General features: G+C 47.1%; 10 protein-coding genes across 10 annotated transcripts, besides 1 other annotated feature; 6 read left to right on the top strand and 4 right to left on the bottom strand.

Annotated features, from left to right (window-relative positions):
* Window positions 1–64: 64 nt before the first annotated feature.
* UA08_00319 (hypothetical protein) lies at window positions 65–1619 on the bottom strand (the record flags this gene model as incomplete). The annotated part of the gene is made up of 5 exons (XM_020260112.1): window positions 65–652; window positions 905–985; window positions 1046–1131; window positions 1201–1293; window positions 1346–1619. The coding sequence occupies 5 exons, from the start codon at window positions 1617–1619 to the stop codon at window positions 65–67; spliced, it is 1122 nt and encodes a 373-aa protein (XP_020124214.1).
* Window positions 1620–2094: 475 nt separating this feature from the next.
* Window positions 2095–4471, top strand: UA08_00320 (hypothetical protein; the record flags this gene model as incomplete). Its single annotated transcript, XM_020260114.1, has 4 exons — window positions 2095–2313; window positions 2365–2828; window positions 2883–4328; window positions 4381–4471. 4 exons carry the CDS (start codon window positions 2095–2097, stop codon window positions 4469–4471), a joined length of 2220 nt encoding a protein of 739 aa, XP_020124444.1.
* Window positions 4472–4902: 431 nt separating this feature from the next.
* On the top strand, window positions 4903–6391 carry UA08_00321 (hypothetical protein; the record flags this gene model as incomplete). The annotated part of the gene is made up of 2 exons (XM_020260115.1): window positions 4903–5724; window positions 5789–6391. The coding sequence occupies 2 exons, from the start codon at window positions 4903–4905 to the stop codon at window positions 6389–6391; spliced, it is 1425 nt and encodes a 474-aa protein (XP_020124445.1).
* A 476-nt stretch (window positions 6392–6867) lies between these two features.
* UA08_00322 (hypothetical protein) lies at window positions 6868–8002 on the bottom strand (the record flags this gene model as incomplete). Its single annotated transcript, XM_020260116.1, has 2 exons — window positions 6868–7858; window positions 7947–8002. The coding sequence occupies 2 exons, from the start codon at window positions 8000–8002 to the stop codon at window positions 6868–6870; spliced, it is 1047 nt and encodes a 348-aa protein (XP_020124793.1).
* Window positions 8003–10927: 2925 nt separating this feature from the next.
* On the top strand, window positions 10928–11254 carry UA08_00323 (hypothetical protein; the record flags this gene model as incomplete). Its single annotated transcript, XM_020260117.1, has 1 exon — window positions 10928–11254. One exon carries the CDS (start codon window positions 10928–10930, stop codon window positions 11252–11254), a length of 327 nt encoding a protein of 108 aa, XP_020124794.1.
* Window positions 11255–11685: 431 nt separating this feature from the next.
* UA08_00324 (hypothetical protein) lies at window positions 11686–13055 on the bottom strand (the record flags this gene model as incomplete). Its single annotated transcript, XM_020260118.1, has 6 exons — window positions 11686–11751; window positions 11812–12139; window positions 12194–12425; window positions 12640–12811; window positions 12874–12917; window positions 12977–13055. The coding sequence occupies 6 exons, from the start codon at window positions 13053–13055 to the stop codon at window positions 11686–11688; spliced, it is 921 nt and encodes a 306-aa protein (XP_020124795.1).
* Window positions 13056–13620: 565 nt separating this feature from the next.
* Window positions 13621–15504: a repeat region (Identified by RepeatMasker using a combination of RepBase library and repeat library created with RepeatScout).
* Window positions 15505–15667: 163 nt separating this feature from the next.
* On the top strand, window positions 15668–17098 carry UA08_00325 (tRNA (adenine(58)-N(1))-methyltransferase catalytic subunit trm61; the record flags this gene model as incomplete). Its single annotated transcript, XM_020260119.1, has 1 exon — window positions 15668–17098. The coding sequence occupies one exon, from the start codon at window positions 15668–15670 to the stop codon at window positions 17096–17098; it is 1431 nt and encodes a 476-aa protein (XP_020124796.1).
* Window positions 17099–17353: 255 nt separating this feature from the next.
* UA08_00326 (hypothetical protein) lies at window positions 17354–20215 on the bottom strand (the record flags this gene model as incomplete). Its single annotated transcript, XM_020260120.1, has 2 exons — window positions 17354–17455; window positions 17540–20215. 2 exons carry the CDS (start codon window positions 20213–20215, stop codon window positions 17354–17356), a joined length of 2778 nt encoding a protein of 925 aa, XP_020124797.1.
* A 2279-nt stretch (window positions 20216–22494) lies between these two features.
* On the top strand, window positions 22495–24210 carry UA08_00327 (hypothetical protein; the record flags this gene model as incomplete). The annotated part of the gene is made up of 4 exons (XM_020260121.1): window positions 22495–22833; window positions 22925–23414; window positions 23471–24063; window positions 24127–24210. 4 exons carry the CDS (start codon window positions 22495–22497, stop codon window positions 24208–24210), a joined length of 1506 nt encoding a protein of 501 aa, XP_020124798.1.
* An 810-nt stretch (window positions 24211–25020) lies between these two features.
* UA08_00328 (Ras-related GTP-binding protein A) lies at window positions 25021–26121 on the top strand (the record flags this gene model as incomplete). The annotated part of the gene is made up of 2 exons (XM_020260122.1): window positions 25021–25214; window positions 25269–26121. The coding sequence occupies 2 exons, from the start codon at window positions 25021–25023 to the stop codon at window positions 26119–26121; spliced, it is 1047 nt and encodes a 348-aa protein (XP_020124787.1).
* Between the last annotated feature and the right edge of the window lie 172 nt (window positions 26122–26293).

A 26293-nucleotide genomic window follows, 5' to 3' on the forward strand; every position in this document is an offset into this window, starting at 1 on the left:
TAGATTTTAGCTGGCACCGTTATTAGAAAATATTTCAATCTGCTCACAAAATAATCAGTCCCCGTCACAAATCCTTCATCTTTCGATCAATCCATCCCTCCAAGCCACCTCCCGTGCCATACAAGACTTCAGTTTCAGCTTTCATATTCAGCATCATCATCGTCTGCAATTCCGCTCTCCATTCAAGCTCGGGTCCATCCTCGCTGAACACTGGATTCTTCGCCAACATGCTTCGAACTTTCTTGACGTCTCTGTGCGATAGGGAAATCATTGCCCAATCCTCACCATCATTACCATTCCTATTCTGTTCTATTACCACATCTTTGATACGCGTTCCGAGCCACTCTAGTCTCGGGGCATTGAGATGGGCACTTGCATGAGCGTGAGCCATGGAGCCGTATTTATACGTAGACATAATAGCTACTCCGTCGCAATCCCCGTCCACCAAAGCGAGAAAGCGTGGTGTAGCTGTCGGTGGGGTGATCTTAAGACCTCGAAGAATTGAACTGCTGTTCTTAGTTGCAATATCTGAAATCAAATGAACGAATTCCCGGGTGCAGATATCTGGGTATCCCTTTCCTGTGATCAGAATACCCTTTCCAGCGGCCGAATTGAGGTGGTATTTGTTATGGACGAGTCTTCGAAAGACAGCCTATTCTAGTCAGCGAAATTGTGTACGCATCTATGGCTTCTTGCATGGGGGTATGTGGATTCAAAATATCCAATATATGCATCTGGAAGATATGCCTGCCTCTTTCTCTACAATAGCAATCCATTCAACCTCTGATATGTTGATACTGCTGATATCAGCGAGACGAGGTATGAGCGCATCCTTTCCCAAAACAATGTTAGCTCCGTTGACTTATCAGGCTACAGAGAGGAAGGAAGGCCTTTCAACTCGCACCTCAACTGACATGTCAAGGCAATTTTTAGCTTTGGTCATGATACGGAAAGCTCCAGCAGCCAGTCCTTTACCGACCGAGATCTGGGTTGTTCATTTTGAAATCAGGGATGAATGTTGAGTATGTTTATGGTGGGAGCATACGACGTGCAATGCAGCTCGATCAACTCCAACAGTGTAGGCTATGTCATCAACGATTGTATTCACCACACTCTGTGTGCCGAACAGCTCTGGATTATCGTAATAGATGCTCCTTTGAGATGCTTGTGTTAGTATTCAGGAATTCCACTATCACCTACGCACCGCTCCTTGAAGGGTACGACACCTCTTCGTAATCAACATGTTGTTTTGGACAGCCTCAAATATGAGAGACAGGATACGTAGAATGCAGCCTTCGTTTGTTTGTTCAGCATAGCGTACAGACTGTTGCCTGCGAACACATACTAAACTTCCAGGCCTCCTGCGGAGTCTTTCCTGGCCACGAGTAAGTCATTTTTCTTTCCGGCACCCCTGGCTCCATCGCCAGTATCCTGTCTTCTGAACTTTCATGGGGTGTCGCGATTTGAAAATGCGACGGTCTCTTCTTGAGGGTTACGGATAGTTGTGCAACGCCCTTGTCGAACTCGTCGAGGAATGACAGCTGCAGATTCTCGAAAAACTGCAAGACGGGACTGTTCTCCGAGGCAGTCATAGCAGACTCTAGACAAAATGTGTCCATCTCTAAGAGAGTTCGCCGCCAATTCTTGATAGTAAGTCCTGGCAGAGAAAATCGAGAGGGTGAGACGTTCCTCGGCGTTGCTGTTGCTGTTGCTGTTGCTGTTGCTGTTGCTGTTGCTGTTGCTGTCGGGGACACCACCCGTCGCACCTTCCTCTTGGGCCAAGTCATACTACCGCAACATAAGCTGAGAAAATTAACAGTGTCAACTATTTTTCTCATCTCTCTAACTGGACATCGCGCGGTCTGTGGCAGCGTGCGATAGTTTCTTCAACTTCCTTGTGCACTAAAGTGCTAGTGGCCCCTGGAGGAGGCCAATTAACCAATCACAGCTTACTTGGCATGTGATCGACCTGCTTAAAAGAAGCTCCAGCTTTCAAAAGAATCCAACGTCAGCCTTCTCGTTGATTTCTTTTTAATCCAACCAACCGCGCGGTTCTTCTGTCCTGCAGCTTGTTTCCTACGAGCCGCATCGAGGATGACCGAGGCAGTCGCAAATGAGCATATTAGCAGCTGGCGAACAGAAGCCAATGGCCATCTGTCGGAGGATGCGAGCGGCGACAAGAAGACGGACTATTCCAGGTGGAGATTGCACGACAACGACGGCCGCCTGACATGGCGCTATCTAGAATCTGACGATGACAATGAGAAATGGCCACAGACTTTTTACGACAAGTATAATCTCGGGCTTCCAACAGTAAGAGACATCGTAGTACCTCGTGGCGTATAATACTCATCATCTAAACAGGGCGCGCCCGAACTGCCAAAAGCAAAATCTCCCTTGGAAGCAGCAGCGAATGGCCTTGAATTTTTCTCCAAGTTGCAAATGCCAACTGGGCACTGGGCTTGCGAGTATGGTGGGCCAATGTTCCTCTTGCCAGGCATAGTCATCACTTGGTATGTGACCAACACGCCCATACCTCCTGAGTACGCTGTGGAGATCAAGAGATATCTTTTTGCACGGCAAAATCCAGACGATGGTGGCTGGGGGCTTCACATCGAAGCCCATAGCTCGGCATTTGGTACTGTCATGACCTATGTGATCCTGCGTCTGCTTGGTGCGAGTGAAGAAGATCCTCGCTTGGTTAAAGCGCGTGGGCTCGTTCATAAGTTTGGGGGCGCATTGTATGGACCACATTGGGCAAAATTCTGGCTTTCTATCCTGGGCGTTATGGATTGGGATTGTGTCAATCCTGTCCCACCTGAGATTTGGTAAAACTTTTCACCTTGTCTCCTTTGACGTTCTCTTTCGCTAATTCTATCAAGGCTACTTCCAGACTGGGTACCAATTGCCCCTTGGAGATGGTGGATTCACATGCGAATGGTTTTTCTGCCGATGTCATACTTGTGGTCCAAGAGATGGAGTTTCCCACAGAATGCGTTGACAAAGCAACTCCGGGCCGAGATATACACGCAGGCTTATGAAAGTATTGATTTTGCTTCTCATCGAAGCTCTATTGCTAAAGAGGATAATTATTATCCAAAGACGTGGTTGCTCAACACCATGAATTGGATGTTGTCCAATGTATGGACCCCTGTGATTCGTTGGTCTTCGCTGGTGAGGAGGGCCGAAGACTGGGTGTGGGAGTTAATACAGATGGAAGATAAGAATACGGACTATGCAGGCCTTGCTCCTGTGAATAATCCAATGAACTTTGTCGCATGCTATGTCCACGATGGTGAGGGTAGCTACTCGGTGAAGAAACATCGCGAGGCGCTGCATGAATACCTATGGATGAAGAACGAGGGGATGCTTTGCAACGGTACAAATGGAGTACAGGTTTGGGACACGGCATTTATTACACAGGCTATCTCAGTGGCTGGCTTCGCGAAAGATCCGAAATGGCAACCGATGCTTACCAAAGCTCTTGAGTTTCTGGATAATCATCAACTCCGAGAGAATGTACCGGATCAAGAAAAGTGTTACCGCCAACATAGGAAAGGAGCTTGGCCGTTCAGTAATAAGACCCAGGGGTATACGGTCAGCGATTGCACTGCAGAGGGTCTTCGGTCGTCTTTGCAGCTTCAAGAGATATACGGATATCCCAAGCTCATATCTGACGATCGTTTGAAAGACTCCGTTGATTGCCTCCTATTGATGCAAAACGATACTGGCGGCTTTAGTGAGTATGAAATTAGACGGGGCTCGCCCTTGTTAGAATGGCTTAATGCAGCAGAGGTTTTCGGGGGAATCATGATCAGCTACGACCACGTCGAATGCACAACTGCATCTATCACTGCATTGTCCCTTTTCAGCAAGTTCTATCCAGATTACCGAGTCGAAGAAATCAAAGCTGCAAAGCATAAGGCCGTGCAATACATTAAGCGCGCTCAAAAGGAAGATGGAAGCTGGTATGGCGCATGGGGCATTTGCTTCACGTATGCGGCCATGTTTGCGCTTGAGAGTCTTTCTAGCATCGGAGAAACTTACGCTACCAGTGAATATTCACGTCGAGGATGTGAATTTTTATTGGACAAACAAAAAGCTGACGGCGGTTGGGGAGAGTCGTACCTTAGCAGTGAAAGGCACGTCTACACCCAACATGAAATATCCCAAGTTGTACAGACAGCTTGGGCTTGCTTAGCTCTAATGGAAGCCGAATACCCGGACCCGGAACCTATTCGCAGAGGAATCAAGCTTCTGATGTCCCGGCAACAAGCGAATGGAGAGTGGCTTCAGGAAGCAATCGAAGGTGTTTTCAACATGTCCTGGTGAGTATCTTCAACGCACTTTCGCATCAGCCACCTGACTAACTTTACATAGTATGATTTCATACCCCAACTACAAGTTCTACTGGCCCATCCGAGCATTAGGTCTGTTTGCACAGAAATTCGGTAACGAGGCGCTCCTGTAAAGTATCATGTGGGTGTTACATGTACCATAGTATGACGAAAAAGTTTCTACCATAACAAATTATAATATATATATATATATATATATATATACTACTCCAACTTTGTGGTTGTTTGATCTATGAATAGCCTTGAGACTTGAAAGAGATTGATGTAAATTATAAAATAGTAATGTTTCTAGGTGATTCTATTTATATAAAAGAAATATGACGGCATGACCGTCCCGCACCGCAGAACCTCACAACCGAACAAACCATCTCCAACCTCCCAGGCTGAAAGTGGCATTCCCCATCTCTACTTAGCACAAGACACGCAAAAGTTCCCAATATTTGCTAGTAAAAACCCTCAATCTATTTGCCAGCTTACTTCTACCTCTACTTTCGTCTTCGCGCGGGGCAGCCGCATTTCTTCCCCGCACAAGCTCAGTACCACGATGAACGCTGCCACAGAAGGCGACAAAGCTGCTGCTGCTTCCGACTGGCCCAGCGCCATAAAGCACTACACTAGGGCTCTGATAGAACTGCCTCGCGCCCCAAGTTATTATATCAAGCGATCAACCGCCTACTCTCGCCGCAAAGCTTCGGATGGCGGGCCCGATTTCCAAGCTGCGCTTCGCGATGTCGAACTCGCCCTGGCTTTAGCTCGCGAACGAGCTAAAAGGGAGCTCATCGTTGAGGCCCAGCTGCGCCGCGCGATTGTCTTGTTTCAGTTAGAAAGATACGGCGATGCAGGATACCTATTTGATCTTCTTGAGGAGAAGATGGGAATCAATAAGGGGGTTGTCGACAAATCCACACAAGTGCAGGCTGCCATGTCACAGAAAGGGTCGCAGAAACAGGAGAATGAGTTATTAATCTGGAAGATCAAAACTAAAGGAAAAATCAGCAAGCTGGGAAACGGCGATGATAAATTAGCTGTGTCGATACAAGAGTACCCGGCCACCAAAATCCCGTCGGAGCAGGAGCTTAGGAAACATCTCCAAACGCAACTAGGACAATCAACGAAGGCCACGGAAGGGAACGGCGGCGAGATGTCAGATGCGGATAAGACTAATGAGAGCAAGTTGGACGTTTCAAGTTCTAGCTCCGCTGCGCCATTCACAGCTGGACCAGGTGCACCTGCTGCCCCCGTTCCTGCAGCAGCACCAACGAAAATCCGACACGAATGGTATCAGTCCCAGGACTCTGTTGTCCTAACGGTCTATGCCAAAAATGTTAACAAGGCTCAGCTGGAAGCTGATCTTCAAGAGAACTCTGTAAGTCCAGTTTTCCATTCTTGATTCTCCCGACTTTACATCCCACAAAGCTAATAATCTCAAGCTCTCGATTGAGTTTCCTTTACCTTCTGGTTCAACCTTCTCGTTCAATCTAGATCCGTTGTATGCTCCAATCGATACAACCCAGTCTAAGGTCAATGTTCTATCCACGAAGATTGAGATCACCCTTCGCAAAAGAACACCAGGACAGAAGTGGGGAGCACTGGAAGGCTCAGAGATAGCCCCTCATCTATCTGATCCTGCCACAGTTATTAACAAACCTGCCTCAACCCCAGTTACCCAACCTACACAAGCCACGGCTGGTCCCGCATATCCAACATCATCCAAACACGGAGTGAAGAACTGGGACAAACTAGCAGACGACTTGACCGCAAAGAAGAAGAAGAAGGCCGACAAGACTGCTGAGGCCAAAAAGGACGTCGGGGAGAAAGAAGACGCCGAATCAGATGCGGAGTCCATTGATTCAGAATATGGCGGAGGCGACGCGGTTGACTCATTTTTCAAAAAGCTCTACGCAAATTCAGACCCAGACACTCGCCGTGCTATGATGAAGAGCTACTATGAGAGTCAGGGAACTTCTTTAAGTACGAATTGGGATGAGGTCGGCAAGGGAAAAGTTGCTGTTCATCCTCCGTCCAGCGATTAGTTTACTGGCGTGATAGTTACGACTTGCCCATCTACTAGGTAACTCGTATTTTTAAATTGCTTGTTTCCCACCTCATAGCGTTGTGCGGCATAAAGGAGTCACGAAAGAATATCCACCCTTGCATTTCTATTCATGGCGTGCGCCCAGGAGTCTTCGACAAAGATTTTGTATTTTTCGGATCTTTTGGGCACCATACAATTAAGATCAAATGTAGAATACCTATCTTCCTAGGTGGTACTTGTTGTTGATCCAATTCAATAACAACATCTTATGAGAGTAACAATTCTATGGAAAACTCCTGATATATACTTTAAGCTCTGTAGTCTGGTTTGAAGCACTTCCACCGTGTAGGTCGGTTAGTTCCACCAACTGTTGAGATAAATAAAGCCTTCAATGGGTGCCGGGGGAATGGTAATAGCATTTAAACATAACTTCTCCTCTATGATGATAACTTTTAAATAAACATGGGACCTACTCTAATAATTTTCGTCGTCCTTCTGATAGAGAAAGAATTGTACAAAGATGGCCATATCCAATAACAGGGTTCCCAAACTTCCTATCAACCAAGACAGGTTCACAAGTATATACTGTCCATAAACCGACGCAGCCTCGCCAGGCTCGCAAACATCGGATTGACAGACAGGCGAGTACGCGAATATTGACAGCACATATGTGAGATTGCCAATACAGGCAAATAGGAAGAAAAGAAGCGACACACCTTCTGTTGATTTACGTTGGTAATTGAGCAGAAGCTGGGGAATGCGTGAGCCGAGATATAAAATGGCACATAGATAGCCAAAGACTTGGCCCCAAAAATCGAAGGTGAGCGGCGCAGACGAGTCCACGGTCTTATCGTTTTTGGTCTTGTTCACGCGAGAACTGACATACCACCCCAGCACACCCGCAGCACAGACAAGGATGATGACAAAAGTGTTGAGCACAGCGGCTTGGATATTAGAAATCGAGGAGCGTGAAGCAGCACGACCACCGTCAAGTCCAACAGGTGAAACGGTGTCCACGAAAGGAGTTGCTGGGGAGAGATGTGTGCCGTCAACTTGAGTACTTCGTTGATACTGTTGTGGTTGTTGATGATGGTGGTGGCTGCCATTTCCATGACCTAGTAATGCCGTCCCCTCCGACACGACTTCACCCTCATGGCGACCTTGCTCTAGCTCGCCATTTTGTTGACTAATTTCCGTACTCTTCTTAGCCTTGTCACCCGAGAATAAAAGCCCTCGGTAATAAAGGCATTGTCCTAGCAAAACAATATCTGCAAGTGTATAATATATTGCCAAAATAATCATTGTTGGTAGCACACCCTGGAGCACAGCTCCAAGGATATTGAAGACATCGCCGGCAAGCCAGACGACAATGAAAAGTAGCGAGAGACCATCGGCTGATCTACGTCGGAAATTTTCGATGATTTGCGGCGAAAAGACAACAACCCAGCAGGCTATTGAAATCGAACTAAAATTAAGAGTGTTAGCATGTGTAATCTAGTCAATTCACTTCTTCGATTGCGCAGAGAACTAGAGAGTAGGGATAGCTTACGTACCCAAGAATACCGCTCAGGGCTTCAATGTCTATATTATTATATTGTGGAGGAAACATGGCTCGGTCAGGACAGTATAATAGAAGTTATTTTTTTCCTTTTTCGAAATGAAATCACTCAAATGATTTTGTTCCAGTCGTGGACGCTCAAGCAGACAGCCGTTATGTAAGGCTGCTGTTCACTCTATGACGGCACGAGTGATATTCCGAACCCTTCCATGCGAGTAGCTGCGCAGTCTACTCAGCCGGCTTATCCAGATGATATGATTGAAGCTGTAAATATTCGGCAGCAGAAGAGAACGTGCAATTGCAGCAGTGGAATGAGGGGAAAGCCGACGTTGTATGTACCCAGAGAAAAAATCATGTCATGGGGTCACGTGCATCTTTCTGATTGGCTGAAAAATCTGGGGAAGGGGCGGCTCTAAAGTTTGTCTTAGCGCGTCTCACGCGATTCATCTTAGATCTTCCTAGACTTCCACGCTACACACATCGACTCCAAGTGTCAAAGAAATTGCGGAGGGAACCCGAAACGAGTAATTGTTCCTTGAAGCTTGATGTCTTCAATCCGAATATTTTGCGTAGAACTGACAAACAAAAAAACACAAGAAGCTACAACCGACGATAAGCGAGTTCACATATACATACATGTATAGCACCAGTGAAAAATATGCCGTCAGGCTTTTATATTACGTTTCATTTTGTTGTCTTCTCTCTCTTGTGCTTCTCTTGTTGGCATATAAATATAAGATCGGTCCACTAAAGCGCTCGTGTAGGCTTTTTGGTATGGTGGTGGGATAATCCATCTCTCACCAGTTGGAATCACTGCACCCTTTTTACCGACTGCGTTTCCCAAGCTTAGTCCCCAGTCTCTGTCATGCTCAGGAAGTCAAGTCGATCATACGGTACCTTTTGCTTGAGGTAATTTCAGTGTGCGATTATCTCGAGACCGACCTCTTGGTTGAGTATTCCCAGACTCGCTTGGCTTCTTTTTCGGTGTTGAGAAAATCAATTATTATCGCCAAAGACGACAATTAAATTTTCTCACATCCTCACATGGCTCGATAGCCCGTGGGCCAAATATGTTCTTGGTCGTGAATTCTCGGTCTGGAGTACTTTCATTACATTTGACTGCCTGCTGATAAGGCCTGTCCAACATGGTTCTGGAAATGACCCTGTACGCCGTGTTCATCTTTGATTTATGTCCATGGCTGATATAGTACGAAGGGACCTTGGCACTCGTGGTATACTACTCGACGGTTTAGCTTTGCTCGCGGGTCACTTGTCAACAGGTGCGAGATTTTGTCGAACGAAGTCAAATGCAGCGATTTTTGGTATACAAGGACATGTCCTTGCAGAGCTGTAAGGGGGCTTGAAAGAAGCTATCGAATATAGTAGAGGATCCAGCAGATCCCGCTTTTTCGAATGTGGTAGATAATGTGTTGGCTGTGATAATAGTAGGTACGCGTCTGTCAAGGAATTGCGGTCTAAAAAATACGCATGACCAGATACTGTGAAAGCATTATTTCTGAGCTTCTTTGAAGAGTTTAGCGAGGTCATTTCGCTTTTTCTTTTTTGCTGAAGGTCATGCCGCCTTGGGATACGATATATCTTCTGTGCTATTTAGCTATACTCATTCTTCAATTAAAAATAGTTGGAACTTACCTGTTCAACCCGGCGGCTGGAGGATTGGGGTGATATTTAACCCATACTACCATCTGTGTGACTAACAAGGTTATCCACGTCTTAGCCCAGGATCAACGCAGCAGAACGAACCTGGGGAAGGCTTACCGCGAGCCATCGTAAAGGGAGAGATGCCTGAAAATGAAAACAGGAAAAGGTAGTTAAGGGGAAGAAAGAAGAATGAGTTGGCAAGAAGTAAGGGAGAGTGTGAAGTCGAGAAAGATGCTTATATAGCTATTAGAGAATTTTTGATGGAGTTCCTCCATTTTGGTCTTTTGGCATTCATTGCCAGACGCCCCGGGACATCTTTGATATGACAAACACAGACGCCCGCGGTGTGTGTTTGCCTTTGCCCCGTATGTTATATTCCAATAATATAGCATCGTCCTATGCCTTTGCCCGTCGGTGACCCATTTCTATCAGCTGATTCTTTGATTCTTTTCTCAAATGATGGCTGGCTAGGAATCATGAATGCTACTCGACTTCGCACGACAAAGGAAAGAGGTCAAAAAGTTTGCAGTTGGGGCGACAAAATTTATAATGTGCGGCCAAATATTAGTATCCTGGGGGGCTAGGCCCCTATTGTAAAGTTGTTTGCATGCTGTTTGTGCCTGCTCGTTGCCTTGCCTCCTTTGTTTACCCCTGGGAAGTCCTGTTTCGGCATGACGGTATACGCAATGGGAAACCGTAGAATGTGGCTCAATGAGCTCATGGCCCCCAAATACAATGAGTTCGTGTACTTATAGAATGGCGTGGAGCTCGAAAGTGGGTGTGAAGAATGAAGTGCAATTAGACTTGGTAGGGCACGGTAGGGCACGTAGTATATTCGGGTCTGAGGCAACAATAAATGATATAACTTTGTATTCAATAAATTGTCAGGAGCCACCTAAACCTTTCATTTTAAACATCAATATGGCTGCAGTAGCTTGACAAAGGCTCGATCGTGGAGTTATAAATACTTACATCAATAGTCCATATTTGATTACTCACGCAAGGCAACTGCCTTATGCTTATTGAAGGGAAGAGCCGTTTTTTTACCTCATCTTTCTCAGTTGAGGTTTTCTATATAATATTATTTATTCTCTTTCCAGTGGGAACTTTCAATCCTCCCTCCAGGTAGCAGTGGTCGAGCAGTGATTCAGAGGTTTGTTTGCCGTCACGTACCTCGATCATTGTTTCTTAGAGTCAGCTAACTTTCTTGCAGTCTTGCATAGCCTTGCCAAAGAAGTCACCTTCGGGAATTACACTTTAATATCACAAAGCACTTCATATATCTTTGCTTCTGAAGCATCTCAAATCCTTACTATGGATCCCAGCAAGAACCCGGACGTACAAGCCGAGTTTTCCAGTCTCATGAACAGACATATGAAAGTGTTCGACGAGGGGAGTGCCAAATTCTCACAGCGGGTAAAGAGTCTCCATGACTCGGTAAAAGAAGCGTCCGCGGAGTTTGAAAGGGCAAACCAGGCGCTGAAGAAACCGCTTGAGGAGCTGGAGAAATCAGATAACAGGCTTCGGAAACTGTACGACAATCTGGACAAAGCAAATGAGGAGTTAGAAAAGTCACGTCAAAAGCTGAAGGACTTTGAAGAACTCCATGGAATATGTGCTGATGATTTATCCGATTGTTAGGTATGTGCAATATGGAAAGAACCTTTAGTGGATTGTTCTGCTGAAACCTTCTTGCTCATAAATGTCGAACAGGACTTGCTCACGAAACGAACTTGACGTCGCATTGTCGACATTTTCGAGGCCTCATTGAAAGTCCACGACTAACCAAGTACCCAATGAACGTCATGAATCGTTCCTCAAGGCATTCGGGGGCTCACCCGTCGAGCAGAGTCGTTCGAAAGATGGGATACCAACCGAGACCTTAAATCATATCACCGAAAAGGCGTCTGACAAACCAGTCTATGGATTTAATTACTCTGGCTAGAGGCAAGAAACCAAGTTATCTTCCTGGAGACTAAGTAGTTTCGTGTACTATGATCCCAAGAATAGAATAACATTCGTCATATTTCCCACAAAAAAGTTTCAGGTCATATTTCAACCAAAATAATAGTCTATTCTGACTTGGACTTGATAAGAGCAATCAATTTATCCTGCATATCGCAAAAAATATTAATAGCCTACACGAATCAAAAGTCAGAGAAGAGCGATCACCTCTAGTGAAGATGGATATAACGTACCTGCGTCAACTTGTCCTCGCTCTCCCCAGCAAGATCCCGAGTAAAAGCAATCCGGTACGCAGCTTCATCTTTCAAATAAGACATTTTGGGAAGAACGGTCAATCCCGATGTATCACCATCAAAGAAGGACGGAGGAATAGGACAATCCGGCACGGACAGAAGCCCAAGAAGTGGCGGAGCTACCGTTATATGGTCTACGCCTGCCAGAGCAAGTACTTCGTCTGTCGACGTAAGACTGGCGGGTAAAACTTGAGTGATGGCGCCGACTGATTTGTAGTACTTTTGAATAGCAACGCACAGTGTAAAGAGCTTGTTGGGATCGACGAAGCTGGAATATACGGGGTCAGATATACGTCTGTCAAAGCGACTAGTGGATACTAACCCAGGCTCAAAGTGGACCTTGAGTTGATTGACATATGGCGCTACATATGTACATCCTACTTCTGCGGCGAGGACTGCCTGTGTCATGGAGAATAAAGTAGTGGCTAGTGTATGGACACCGGCCAGTTGTAATGTTCGGCAAGCCATCATACCTTCCCACGTACTTGGGATTTTGATGGAGATTCTTGAGCTGTCCCAGGTGGGTGCGAATTCCTTGAAAAGATAAACAATGCCTTGGATTGTTAGTGCTTATACCGTTACAAAGTGGCAGACAGACTAGGCCTTACGAAATGCGTTTGCAACAGTTTTCTCGGTTGAATATGCATAATATGGATTTGTCTGTACATGAATTCGTCCCTGTAGATGAGGTGTGACTTGGATAGCCACCCTCACAGTCTGCAATATCTCATGTTAGAAGAATGCTATAAGCTTATAATCCCTTCTTACAGGACAGAGATAAACATGCCGCAATTTCAACAGCTAGCTCATCGAGCTCAAGGCCGGCAAATCGAGGATCCTTGGTTTCTGCCATAGACCTCAAGAGCGTGCCGGCATTGAGGTGGGATTCAGCGAGTAGTTCTTTGTGTTCGGGTTTGGAAAGTTCAAAGAAGGCGATGGCCTGAGACGCACATTCATTGAGTACATCAGTACGATTTCAAGCCACTTGATATCATAACATACCTGGTTAGATGTGCAATCTTGGAAGGGCCCCAGTGTCTGTGCGACTATGAAGGAGATTCAGCAAGGAACACGAGAAAATAGATCATATAAAACAGCAAGGCACCTTTAGCATCAAGTGTGTCGCAGTCAACCAAACCTCGCGATCGGAGGTAACCCAAGGCAAAGTCTTGCGTCACAGACATGCTTATCGGCTTTCAGGGATATGAATCAAGGGAGTGTTTGTGGGGAAGCAATAGCCAGAACCTGACAACCGGGGTAGACAGCTCTGAGTAAGAGTGATCGAAGCGTGATGAAGTTCCTCGGTGTCTTTCGGATCGCTGAAGTTGAGGTTGTTGTGTGATGCGAGCTAAGCTCCAGGATCTCCCAGAGGGGCAGGTAAGCCGACTGCCTATTTGGGCATTTCCCCGCACTGACAAGGATCTTAAGAAGAACCAATCATGCTGATTTACTCAGTACGTACGGAGTAGCAGATATCAGATTCTGAAGATGGGTATACTTCTAATCTAGTTCAAGACTGCCAACATAACCTAGATTAGATCCACAAGACACAGCGACAGGAAAAAAAGTCCGACGGATCTATGATTTGCAAGATATCCCAGAATATGTAGAGTGGAAGTGTCCCAAGACAAGCATAGATTAACATGTATATGAATTTTTACTGCCTCGCGCCCAATGACAGCGGAGGAAGGAAGATGTTTTATCCCGCGCGGGAACGTCGACTATGTATTATATAAGCCGTATTGCGGCTAACGTAATCCACACCCGAGCGGATCACACCACCGAGCGGATCACTCAGCTCCAAGAAAGCGTCTTGTATAGATTTTAAACCTCAATTTTCAACCCGAAATAATAATTATATACAAAAAATTAATTAGTAATACGATTAGGGCATTGAGGCCTTCTATGCCCGAAAATTCCACACTCACTACATTGAAATTGACGGCGTACACGTGGTTGAGAGGCCGGAAGCTCAGGCTCGGCCGGAGCAGTAGTAGGAGCTTGAGATGCCTCAATTGGCCTATTTATAAGTGCCTGAGCATCCTCTCTAGTAATTCCTTGCTCATGAGATATCTGCTTTTTAGATCGTGTACGCTTTCGCTTCTCTTTCTCATGTGCAGCTCGTAAATCGTGAACTTCCTTCCGTATAATAAGAAGCTCGTTAATACTGGTCTCGTACGCCTTTGACATGCGACTAATTGCTTCATCAATAACTTCAGAGGGGCTCCTTGTACGCCGGCTGATTCGTCGCTTAATCGTACTCAATTGGCGTTTGAATTGGCGTGGATTTTGAGGTGTCTGTAAGCATGATGATTGAGAATCACTAGGTGGATTAGGAGGTGGTGTTGGAGTCTTTAATCGGATAGTAAGTTGACTATAAACTCGATCTGGATCCAATGGAACTAATCCAGTTGCTTTGAAGCCATTCCGAATAGTCTCAGCTTTATATGCCATCGTACGGGCCTCTGGAAAAGCAGTAAGAAAGTCGATTTTATCAATATGATTAAAGCCGAGTCTCATCCGCTGCTCAACAAGCTTTCCATATTGTCGCTTTAGAACTGCAAAACAGCTAACATCGAGAGGCTGTAAGAGATGCGAGGAATGTGGAGGCATGCAGATTGGGATAATCTTATTCTCAGTGCATGTACGATCAAATTCGGCAGTTAAATGGCTTCCATGGCCATCGAGAATTAACATTCGATATTGTCCGATTATCCGGCCATTTGTATGAGGAATAAAGTGATTGATGAGCCAATCCATGCTAATCTGATCTGTTGTCCACCCATTATCACTAATATTGATCTTCCAATCATCTGGAAGGGTCTCAAACCAGCCTTCCTGGGAGTATTTAGTAGCTTTAAAGATCACGTACGAGGGCAAGGCCCAGCCAGTAGAGTTGACTGCCTCAATTGCAGTTACCCATTCTCGATTACCAGGCTGTAGTAGATGTGGACGGCCATATCGATCGCTTCCAGTAATAACCTTTGCGCTCGCGCAGAGGCCCATTGCAAAGCCAGTCTCATCAAAGTTATAGATATCCTCCGATAGGATTCCATACTTGGCTATAGCCTCTCGTACGCGATCAAAATATTCCTCAATTATCTTCGGATCTTCGCATTTAGCACGCTCGTAGTTATATCTTCGTGAAAATCGTGTTTTTAGCTCTGAGCGACGTTTGACTAGGTTATAAACCCAGTTCTCGCCAACTGTTTGATTTCCATGTTGAGAAAGAAGAATATTGGCCATATCTCGTACCATAGAGGGTCGGGGAGGTAATCCTCGCTTATCTAGATCTAATATCCATTTAATAAGCGATTCCTCTTCAAATTGAGTCAATTTATGCCCATTTGCACGTATCTCAGCTTTCATTGGGATACCATTGAGGCGGCGCGAGAGAGTTGTATATGGCACATTATAAGTGCGTGCTGCATGACGAATTGATGATAATTTTCCATTTTTAAAATCGGATATAGCTAATAAGATTCGTCCTTCTTGTTCCTGAGAATTTGATTGATTTTTATTAGGAATTGGTGGCATATTGGCGCGTTGAATATAGAGAGTTGACTCATTTGACGCGCTCGGAGTTGAGTGATCCGCTCGGTGGTGTGATCCGCTCGGGTGTGGATTACGTTAACCTGGTTGGGTGAGCTCCGCCGGCGGGAAAAAAAGTGCTTCTTGGATGGAGACAAGGGTATCTACTTTTGGGCATTCCTACCTCCATCATTCTTAGTAGCTTCTTTTGGAACAAGCTACAACACTCGAGCCGAATTCACACGTTTATAGGAAGCCACCAACCATGCCCTCACCTTTTCTCAATCCCGGCGCATCATCGGCCGCCGATCAACTCGCCATTCTCCATTTGCGCAGAGACAACTTGGTGCCAGCCATACTCAAAACACATGATGACGAGAACAGAGGTTACAACGAAGGAAAAGTCGAGAACAACCGGTTTGGATCGTTCCCTCACAGCACTCTAATCGACAAGCCATGGGGTTCTCAAATCGCGGCGTCGCATGTCGACACTGCGAAAAGAGGAAGAGCAATGCGGGGTAGCAAGGCGCAAAAACGAAAGGCGGCAGTCCTTGAAGAAGGAAACGGGGAAGCAGGAGATCAAGAAGATTCTCAAAATGCTGCTACAAACCCTGATGACTCCGCGTCTGCGACGCCAAAGGCTGCGCCAAGCGGATTTATTCACATTTTACCACCAACCCCCGAATCGTGGACATCGGGATTGCCGCATCGAACACAAGTGGTGTATACGCCAGACTACAGCTATATACTCCAGAGGCTACGCGTTTGGCCTGGAAAGACTATTATAGAGGCCGGAGCAGGAAGTGGTTCCTTCACCCACGCAGCCGCTCGAGCGGTGTTCAACGGGTATCAACCGGCTCACAAGAAACAAAGGCTCGGCCAAGTCTGCAGCTTCGAATTCCACGAGACAAGAGCCGGCAAGATACAGGCAGAGGTGAAAGACCACGGCTTAGAGGATGTTGTCAAGGTAACACATCGTGATGTCTACAATGACGGGTTTTTGCTGGGCGATCCAAAGACTGGACAGTCGCCCAAGGCAAATGCTATTTTTCTGGATTTACCAGCGCCATGGCTAGCACTCAAACATCTCGTTCGAGACCCTGAGGATGGCTCGGCGTCACCGTTAGACCCGTCTTCGCCTGTACATTTATGCACATTTTCGCCCTGTATAGAGCAAGTGCAGCAAACCATCAAAACTATGCGGCAGCTTGGTTGGCTGTCAATTTCAATGGTGGAAGTCGTCCACCGACGGCTGGAGGTTCGGAGGGAGGTAATCGGCCTAGATACAGAAGGAATACCGCGCGCCGCTGTATTTCCCAAATCAGTAGACGAGGCGCTGGGAAAACTACGAGTCGTGGAAAAGCGGATGAGAGAGTACCGCAAAATTCAGAAGGAAGCCCAGTCTGCTGAAGGTGGCATTGTCGATGGTGCTGCTGACAAGGAAAATGGAAAGGTGAATGAAGACGATATCACCACCAAAACAGACGGATCGGTTGAATCTCAGTCCTCAACAGTTAAAAGGAAAGAGACGGACAGAACTACCCCCATATATGAACTCGGTCGCTTAATTCACCGCACCGAGCAAGATCTTAAAACTCATACGTCGTATCTTGTTTTCTCTGTTTTGCCGCGTTCTTGGTCGGAAGAAGACGAGCGGAAACAGAGGGAACTATGGCCATCGCGGTCCACAAAATAGATAGGGGGCATATATTGCAATAAGGAAAAGAAGAATAAAAGATCATAATTTTATGTGTCTAAGTCGTTATTTGGGGTTTCGTAATATGTCCAAGATTTCAAATCATACACATATCGTGGGCAAGTATATTTTCGCATCGTAGCGTTTTCCGAAGTGTATGCATATACAGAGCCTTTTTTTAAAACAACCCTTTTCCCTTCTCTTCTCCGATATAATCCATCGTAGATGGATATTAGGCGTTGTTGTTGTTGTTTTCTAGAGGTTATTCTCCTGGCGAAATTTATCCCATGCTTCGTTCAGCGTACTGAAAACAGCACCTGCAATCATTCGTTGCTCGGTTGTAGCGTTTGTTGGAATCTATGGGTCTGTGGTAAGCGCATGTTTTTCTTTTTCTTTTTTTTTAAAAAAAAAAAATACAAGTATATATATTTTAATGCTTACCTTATCGGGATGCACTTTGGCAATCCCTTTCATGTACTGTATCTTGACCTTGTTTGGAAGAATCAATTCTGACATATTGATCTTCTTCCATCCAGACTCTGGCCATAGTACATTATCAAGACTCCCCAACAAAGCTCGGAGATTGTCCTGCTTTCCGTCCTTCCAAGCCGATAATCTCGCATCAACACTATCCGTGAGGGCGAGTTTCTCCTCGTCGGCTCGCTCAGCTGCTTCGTTCGCAGCTCGAAGACGTGAGACAGCTTCGCCTGTAGCGGCTGGCTTTTGCCCTGAAAGATCACTCAAAGCAGATGTACGAGGTGCTGCTACCTGCGTCCTTTTGTTCGGCGCAGCACGCGCTGCACTAGGCCGAGCAACGGGAGGTGCTGGCGGTTTGCTGATACCAGCCGCTTTCTCACACCTGTTTCGGCCTTGAATACTCGTAGTACCTCCATGGCCTGATTCAACAGCCTGTTTCCACACTTGCGCTGCGTCTGCCCATTTTTCCAGATGCTCGAGAGCTTCCGCCTTGCGCATAAGCGCCTTTCCAAAGAAATCTTTCATGGGTTTGGTCGGCTGGCCATTGCCAGGTTCAATACTTTCGCCTTCGCCTTTAGACGGTCCAATGAACGCTATGATAGTGTCTGCGTCAGAGATAGTCACTTTAGGCTCGCCGATCTTCAAAGCAGTCATGGCACGATTGCTAAGCGCCATTATGGTTACGGGGTGATCAGTTGGAAGATGAGACAATGCCTTTGTGAAAGCATCGTGTGCTGCTGCGTAGTCTCCTCTTTTGTAGGCATCATTTCCGATTTCGCGGTCCTTGTGGGATGATAAGAGAGCTGATTGTGAGACAGAGGGAATATTGCGGGCAGGAGCTTTTGGTCGTGATGGAAGGGGCGTCCTCGGTTTTGATACTGGTGGGCTTGAAGTTGGTACGGCGGAGGGCATGGGTTTATATGCTTGAGGTTTCGAGCCATCTAATAGATCTATACCATTGTCTTCAATGGCTAATGATGATTTTTGATCCTGCTGCGGTTTCGTTGCTGGTTGGGGTCTCCTTCGTCTTGCAGGGCTAACATAGGCCTGCGCTGATTGCTCTTCCAATGCGCTTCGTGTGAGCTGGGTTCGAGGATCCCTAGGAGGATCTTGTGGCCGGCGCGCCTGCTGTTGTTGCTTTTGTTGTATTGGAGGATGTCTAGCCTCGCGCCTCTCAATAGGGCCATCGGTGAAAGGTGCTGGCCGCTGTTGTTGCCGCGGCTCTACAGCATCAGGTCGCCGTGGAGTATGGCGAGTAGGCCGTCCGACATCTGATTCTAGAAGCAAAGCCTCATCTGTGATATCGGCGGTGCGTTCAGGTTGAGCGCGATCGCTCCGTACATCTCCTCGTGCGTCTTCTCGCACAGGTTTCGGAGGACGAGTACCACGCTCTTCGCTGGTCTGAATGGGGACGGATTCTCGCATCCACCGAGGTTGACTGGAGTCTGCTTCGGAATTGAAATCGTGCACAGCCTGTTGTACTTTTTTGCTCCCCGTCTTCCAAAGAGAATTGGCAGTTTTGAATAGCTGGTTACCGAAATTAGTAGCAAGTTCGCCCATGTCTCGATCGCGAGGAACTGGAGACCTGCTATCTCCACGATGCCCGGACTGCCGCTGCTCTAGCTCACTTTCTTTCATCCACGAAGGAACCCCCTGGTTGCGTGCTCTAGGATCCTCTCTCCTACGAGTTGGGGGCTCTTCTGGGGGAAGCCCCGCCTTAGCCCTCGTTTTTTGTCTTGACTCTGCATGTGCTTGATTTAGAAGCCACCCAACAGCAGCCTGTACATCTACCCCAGATTCTGTGTTTTCTAGAGCCTGAGCAGCCTTCTCAGGCGGAAATCCCATGTCAACTAGCTCGGCTACAGCCCGGTCCCGTGGATCATCAGCTTTAGGGGGCGGGGTTGGAACAGAAGCATCCATCTTCGGCCGTTCATTAACCCGCGCTGATTCGGACACAGGCTTTCCAAGCAATCCAAGAAAGTCGTCATCGTCATCCTCGCGCTGCGTGGATACAGGTTGAGCCACTGTGGGCTTGGATCGCATTTGCCCCAGACCGAATGGATCATCATCATCATCACCAAACGCTAGATTATGTGAGTTTTGACGAGTTGGCAAATTCGAGGAGCTGTCCGTGGACCGAGATGATGGAATAGGAAAATTGGTGGAGGCATCCACGGGCGCTGCAGCGTCAAACGCAGCCAGTATATCCTCCTCGTCCGGAGAGCTTATGCGAGGTACTGTGGGGGCCGGTGGCGTAGATATAGCACTTCTATCTTGACCCAGAGTATCCCAGAATTGAGCATCCTGGCCTCCAAACTGTGCCTCTAGCTGACGGCGCTTCTCGGCGTCTTGCTTGGCTTTTTGCTCTTGCAACTGCTTCTGCTGCTCGAGCAAAGACATATTTCTGTTATTCGCACCGGACGCTCCGAAAGACACCAGATTGGCAAAGCTGTCGTTCGCTGGGGTCGCTGGTTTGGACGGCGGATTGGAAGCGTGTCCGTTCGATGACGGCGGTGTAGGACGCCCCTGGGTAGACGGTGTGCGCATTGATGTTAGCAGGGACGCTGAGCCCATAGGTGGAGGTCTGGGATTGGAGTCATTGGAGTTGGAATTCCAGCTCAAACCGACGAGGTCGTCCATGGTGGGTTGAGTAGAAGCGGGGGCGCAAAGAGGACAATGAGGCGGTTTGTGCTGATACAACTGTCAGGATAGGGTCATAGAAAGTAGAGCGAATGTGATTCAGCCAATCATTTCAACAACGTTATCAGAAGTCAGTTGCTAAGCCATCATAAAGCGAGAACAAAGTAACGCGCAATTGAAAACAACGTGCATGGTAAATAATATGGAATGATATGCCTCCTGAGGCAGCCACTCGGATGGCTTGACGTGTGTGGCTGACGCATGCGGGAGGTGCCACTGCCACGTGTGGCTGATGCTTGGTTTGTGCCTCAGGCTTCAGCAGGTCATTTCATCTGACTAGTATACATCGGGCTAGTCTTGGTAACGGTGGTAATCGTCTTGGTTTTTTGTACAAGAATTTGAAAATATCTTTACTTACACTTTTTAGAGCCTGCAATGTCTGTTCTTGCACTGTATACAATTAGTAACCTGCAGTTTCAACGATACTGCCTCGGCATTGCTGCTGTTAATAGGTTAGTGATTCCAGGGACTCTGTATTGAAGATATTTCGGAGCTTCGTTGGAGCATCGGAATCCGGGAGGTGTTCCCGTAACGGGTCAACTTCGGGGTACCCACCCAGTATTTTTCGCAACAATTCCCGTACGCGTAGTACCTGCGAGATACATTCGACTATTGAATGCTAATGCCTCACGGTTAAGTCTTGTGCAACAGTCAGTTCAAAATTGCCGGCAGTGTACAAAGCGGTGCATGATATTGCCGATCTGGATGGAGTATTGATTATTGGATATAGTTTAGTAAATTCATAGTATGGGGTACGAATAGCGCCGGCGTGCTCCGTGTGACGATGCGTCGGGATCTGGATGTGACGCTATTCTTTGTTCGCTGTTTTTGGTATTTGTTGCTTACTCCCTTAGCTCAAGAGTACTAAGTCAATTCTCGCTATGTTCGGTTGGGTGCAAAAAAAAAAAAAAAAAAAAAAAAAAAAAAAAAAAAAAAAAAAAAAAGGGGAGAAGGTGTGCATGCACAAGATCTTGGGAGTGCGGGTTGTGACTGGTGGCTTTCCCTGACTGCAACCATGCTATCTATTATTCTATCTATCTCACAATGCTACGAGTAACTCCCATTGATGTATATGATTTCTCCCAAGTCATAATTAGGCTCTAGTATATCATTTAATGATTGCATATGGACAGTGCCAATATGATAGACAGAGCTATTGATGCTCACGTTTTAGTTCCTAGCGATTGCTAGGTAGCAGTGCTAGTTACGTATGCTGCATGAGGGGCAACTCTTTCCCTGTAACAAATGCCACCTACTACCAAGTAGTAACAGATCTGCCCCGTCAAGCTATCGCGTGTCAGCGAGAGCTAACTGAGTCAGTGCCTAGTGTGTGGGTTTGACTGCAACCCTCGGCGTCACCACGGGGCGGGGTGGTCTTGTCCTGTCTGGATGTGTAGTCACATACATGGATAATAAACATGTACCTATCTGGGCAGTTAGTTGTTCGTTGTTATAATAGAAATAAGTTAGTTACAGGCTTCAGGGACGTACAATTACGTACCCCGTATTTTGGAACCGGTAATTAATTTAGCGTTCGTTATCTGTGCGTTAGCCCGCCGGGAGTCCGTGCTTTGGCACCGTGTACCGCGTCGTATCGTATTGTCATCTCGACATATCTCTCACACACCGTGCTAAATAGCCGATGTCGACGCGTATTGCATGCTATACTTACACTCTATGAGCCAGAGTAAGCACTCGGAAATGGGTCTCCGTCAAGGCGTATGATCGCGGGCTAGCGAGGTGGTAAGTGTGCTGCCAGAGACAAGTAAGGGACTGCCCAGGGTCCAGGCTCCGGCGACCCCGGCCATCACCCGGTCAGGTACTAGCTCCCAATTTTTCCATATCACGCTTTCTGCTCGCTGCACAATTTTCCCTTTTCTGTGCCCTGCCCCTCCTTCCGCTGCTTGCACGTGCCTACAGCTTTTGCTTGCGTTGCTGTGTGTGCTTGTTATGTGTCGGTCTGAATGAAGCAGGCTAACAGCAGCGTCTCTAGTCTCGCGTGCCCGCCGATAATTAATTAATTGTCTCTTATTATAACCAATTATTTGTTGTTACTATTATTCCTGCGACTACTCTGGCCATTCTCAACCCCTGAATCGCAGACCGCAAAGATATCCCCAAGATATCTGTCTACCTGCTCGGCGGCGATTTTCCCCTCCACTTCCCCGCCCTTGGCCACACACCACGGGCGCAAAAAGACACAAGAAATCAGCAACACAATGGGTTTGTTCAAGCGAAAGGATTCGAAACCCTCGATCCACAGCGATCAAGATGAGCAGGACGCCGTCTCCGCGCACAGTACGCGCAATTCGACTGCCTCGCTCAGGTCGTCGGCCCTCAAATCGACCGGAACCCTCCCCGTCTCCATTCCAGAGGTGCCTATCGCGAAGCCTCCAGACCCGAGCCTCGACCCTGCTGCGTATTTGCGAAGTATACATTCCGTGCGGGAGCGCTCTAGAATCGTTATGAAGAAAGCAAGAGCGAACCAGTTGAAGCATTTCGATGTCGACATGGGCAAGTTCGAAGTGACGGCATCATATGTGGTCTCTATTATAAAGGTGCGGTGGTCAATTGCTATATCGCCTATTCACACACACACTCTCTCTCTCTCATAACTAACTTCTTTTTTTTTTTCCCTCTCTCTTTTAGAGAGACTACGCCCCCGATTATTCTACAATCCCTCCCCATGGTCGTTGGCAACACTTTGAGGTCGGCGGCAGACCCCGAATTGCTCAGCTCCTACAGTCGTGGCCCAGCACAATCGATGCCCAAGAACGGACTCGAAGGTTAATTGATCTCTTCCTGATTTCTGTTCTGTTGGATGCGGGCGCAGGCAACAAGTGGTCGTATAAATCCAAGGAATCCGGCAAGATTTTCTCGCGGAGTGAAGGGCTTGCCGTTGCAAGTTTAGAAATGTTCAAGAGCGGGTTATTCAGTAGTGATCCTACTGAGCCATGCCAAGTAGACGGCGCGGGACTGAAAAAAGTCACAGTCGAAGCGTTAGCGAAGGGCATGCAACATTCTGAGCAGAACCCTTTAGCTGGCTTAGCGGGCCGAGCTGGGCTTTTAGTACGACTTTCCGAAGCACTGAACAATCAAGAGCTTTTTGGGGTTGATGCTCGTCCTGGCAATATGCTTGGTATGTCTTGAAAGATTGTTGGTAAAATGGTGATTGACTACTAACCCTGCCAACAGATTATCTACTTTCCCACCCATCAACCCTGGCGTCGTCAGTCCCCATTGTATCGGTGCCTACCTTGTGGTCGGTGCTGATGGATGGGCTAGCGGCTATTTGGCCTCCGTCACGAACACAGATCGATGGTGTCTCCATTGGCGACGCATGGAGGTGCTCCTCCCTGCCTCAGTCTCCCCAGGCGAAGCCCTGGGAGGGAATTGCGCCGTTCCATAAACTAACACAGTGGCTGTGCTATTCCATCATGGTGCCGATGACTCAATTGATGAAGATTTACTTTGCTGGTTCCGAGCTCCTCACTGGACTTCCTGAGTACCGGAATGGCGGTCTTTTAATCGATATGGGGCTGTTGACGTTGAAGGGCGAGGACATGGAAAGGGGTATCCAAGCGTACAAGGACAACGCACGAAGAGAGGGTCAGCCAAGCATGGAGGTTGTTCCCCTCTTTTCCGCTGATGATGACGTTATTGTCGAATGGCGAGCTGCCACTGTAGGTTTCTTGGATGACTTGTTAGAGGAAGTCAATGATCAGCTTGGTCTACGGGGAGACGATGCTTTGTCTTTGGCTCAGTTACTTGAAGCTGGCACATGGAAGGTAAGTCGCTGTTGTGTATGCGCTTCTCTCAGTGATCAATCTCTAACCAATCAATCAATTCAGGGTGGTCGCGAAATCGCCGAAGTCTCGCGACCGAATACCAGGGAGCCACCGATCATGATCATATCTGATGGTACCGTCTTTTGATGTCTCCCTTTTATTCATTTCACCAAAAGATTTCTTTCTCCTAGCGCTCGCGCATATTGCCCTTCGACGACATGACATGGACGAGTTGCCTGTCTATAACTATATTTCACTTTGATTCCCTTTTTTCTCCGTGTCCGTCCATATTTCACCGAGACAGACGCTTGATTGACGATACCAATGGTTCAATAAGCTTCCCTTCCCCCCAACAGCAAGACTTTAATGCAGTCATGGGACATTGCATGACTGTAGATTCTATCGGAATATCTTATGAAGTGGCCGGACCTACTCTCAAAATATATGATTGACTATAACCATTCTATCCCTCGCGCCAGCCGTCTACGGTTTTCTTTACTTCTTCTTTCCTTCTTGTACACCTTTTATGTTCGTTTGTGATGTATACTTGTATACAGGGCTTTCAGAGAATACAGCCTCGATTTCATATTGCTTGCAGTCAGAAAAAAAGTATGTATATATATATATACTCTCATCACTCGATAAAATACCCCACTGGACCCTCTAACCATTAGCGGCCCATTAGTAATGACGCATGGACATGGGCTTACCCGTCTTGCCGTACTTGACTATCATCAATTAAGCAACGCACACCACATACATAGCTCGACACACCACGCTGTTAATTCGTTTATGCTATAGACAGTTTTGCTCGTCTTTCTCTTGGTCATACCTGTGCATGCGATATCCATATCCCGATCTGTCGGCTGACATGCGACACGGCGCACATTCCTCGTCTGACCGATAGCCTCCAACGCCTGTCGACTACAACCGACAACGCCAACAACCAGTTCCAGCATGGATCTCCGAAAGAAGAAGAGGAAGGTGCTTTTAATGGGCAAGAGTGGCTCTGGGAAGTCATCAATGCGATCTATCATATTCAGCAACTACGTTGCAAAGGATGTGCGACGGTTAGGTGCAACAATTGATGTGGAACACAGCCATGTGAAATTTATGGGAAACCTGACGCTTAATTTATGGGACTGTGGAGGGTATGTATACATGTATTTGTTGAAGGAAGTGGGGAGCTGTCTGACATTGTCTAGGCAAGATGCGTTCATGGAGACTTATCTCGGCGGCCAGCGAAGCAACATCTTCTCCGACGTTGCCGTCCTTATATACGTGTTCGACATTGAGTCTCGTGAAGTCGAGCGCGATCTTGATACATACAATTCCATCATCGAGGCGTTACACCAGAACAGTCCCAGCGCCCACGTGTTTTGTCTAATCCACAAACTCGACTTGATTCAAGCCGAACACCGACAGCGGATATACGAAGAACGGTCGTCCCTCATTCGCCATCGCTCCAAGCACTTCGATATAGATACCTTTGGAAGCAGTATTTGGGACCAATCCCTCTACAAGGCCTGGGCGGGCATAGTACACAAACTAATACCAAACCTCTACGTCATCGAGCGCTTCCTCAGCGCGTTTGCAACCAAGATTGACGCGGAGGAAGTGATCCTCTTTGAGCGCTCGACATTCCTGACTGTCACTTCATATGCATCGGAAGTGGGCAGCTTAAATCCCATCTACGACCGCCATGAGCGTCTGTCCAATATAATGAAAGCATTCAAACACTGTGCTGCGCGCAACACGCACACCACACCGGCCTCCGCGGGATTTTTGGTCATGCACACCAAAACGCCGCAATTCAACGTCTTCCTGGGCCGATTCACTGATAACACGTATATCTTCGTCGTCGTCCCACCGGGCGAAGCATCATACAACTGCGCCATTCTTAACACAATGCTTGCCCGCGAAGGATTCGCGAAAGCTGCTGCTGCAGGTCACGGTGGTGATGGGTTCCCTTTACCAGTCTCAACGTCGTCAAACACAGCCAAGGGAGTACTGAATAATGGATCAGCACACCATCCGGACCCTATGCGTAGCGAATGAAAAGGAAAAAGACAAGACAGACAGTAAGAACAATAAGAACTTTTCCAAGTCTGAAGATCTTTCTGAATTTTTAATTTTTTTTTTAATTCGTGGTCACATTATCGCTTCTCACCCCGATTGGCGGTTGATTTACTTCTGTTGTGTCTATTCAGCGGAGGCGTTTTGTTTAAGT

Source organism: Talaromyces atroroseus (assembly GCF_001907595.1).
Source record: "Talaromyces atroroseus strain IBT 11181 chromosome Unknown scaffold_0, whole genome shotgun sequence".
NCBI classification, from domain to species: Eukaryota; Fungi; Ascomycota; class Eurotiomycetes; order Eurotiales; family Trichocomaceae; genus Talaromyces; species Talaromyces atroroseus.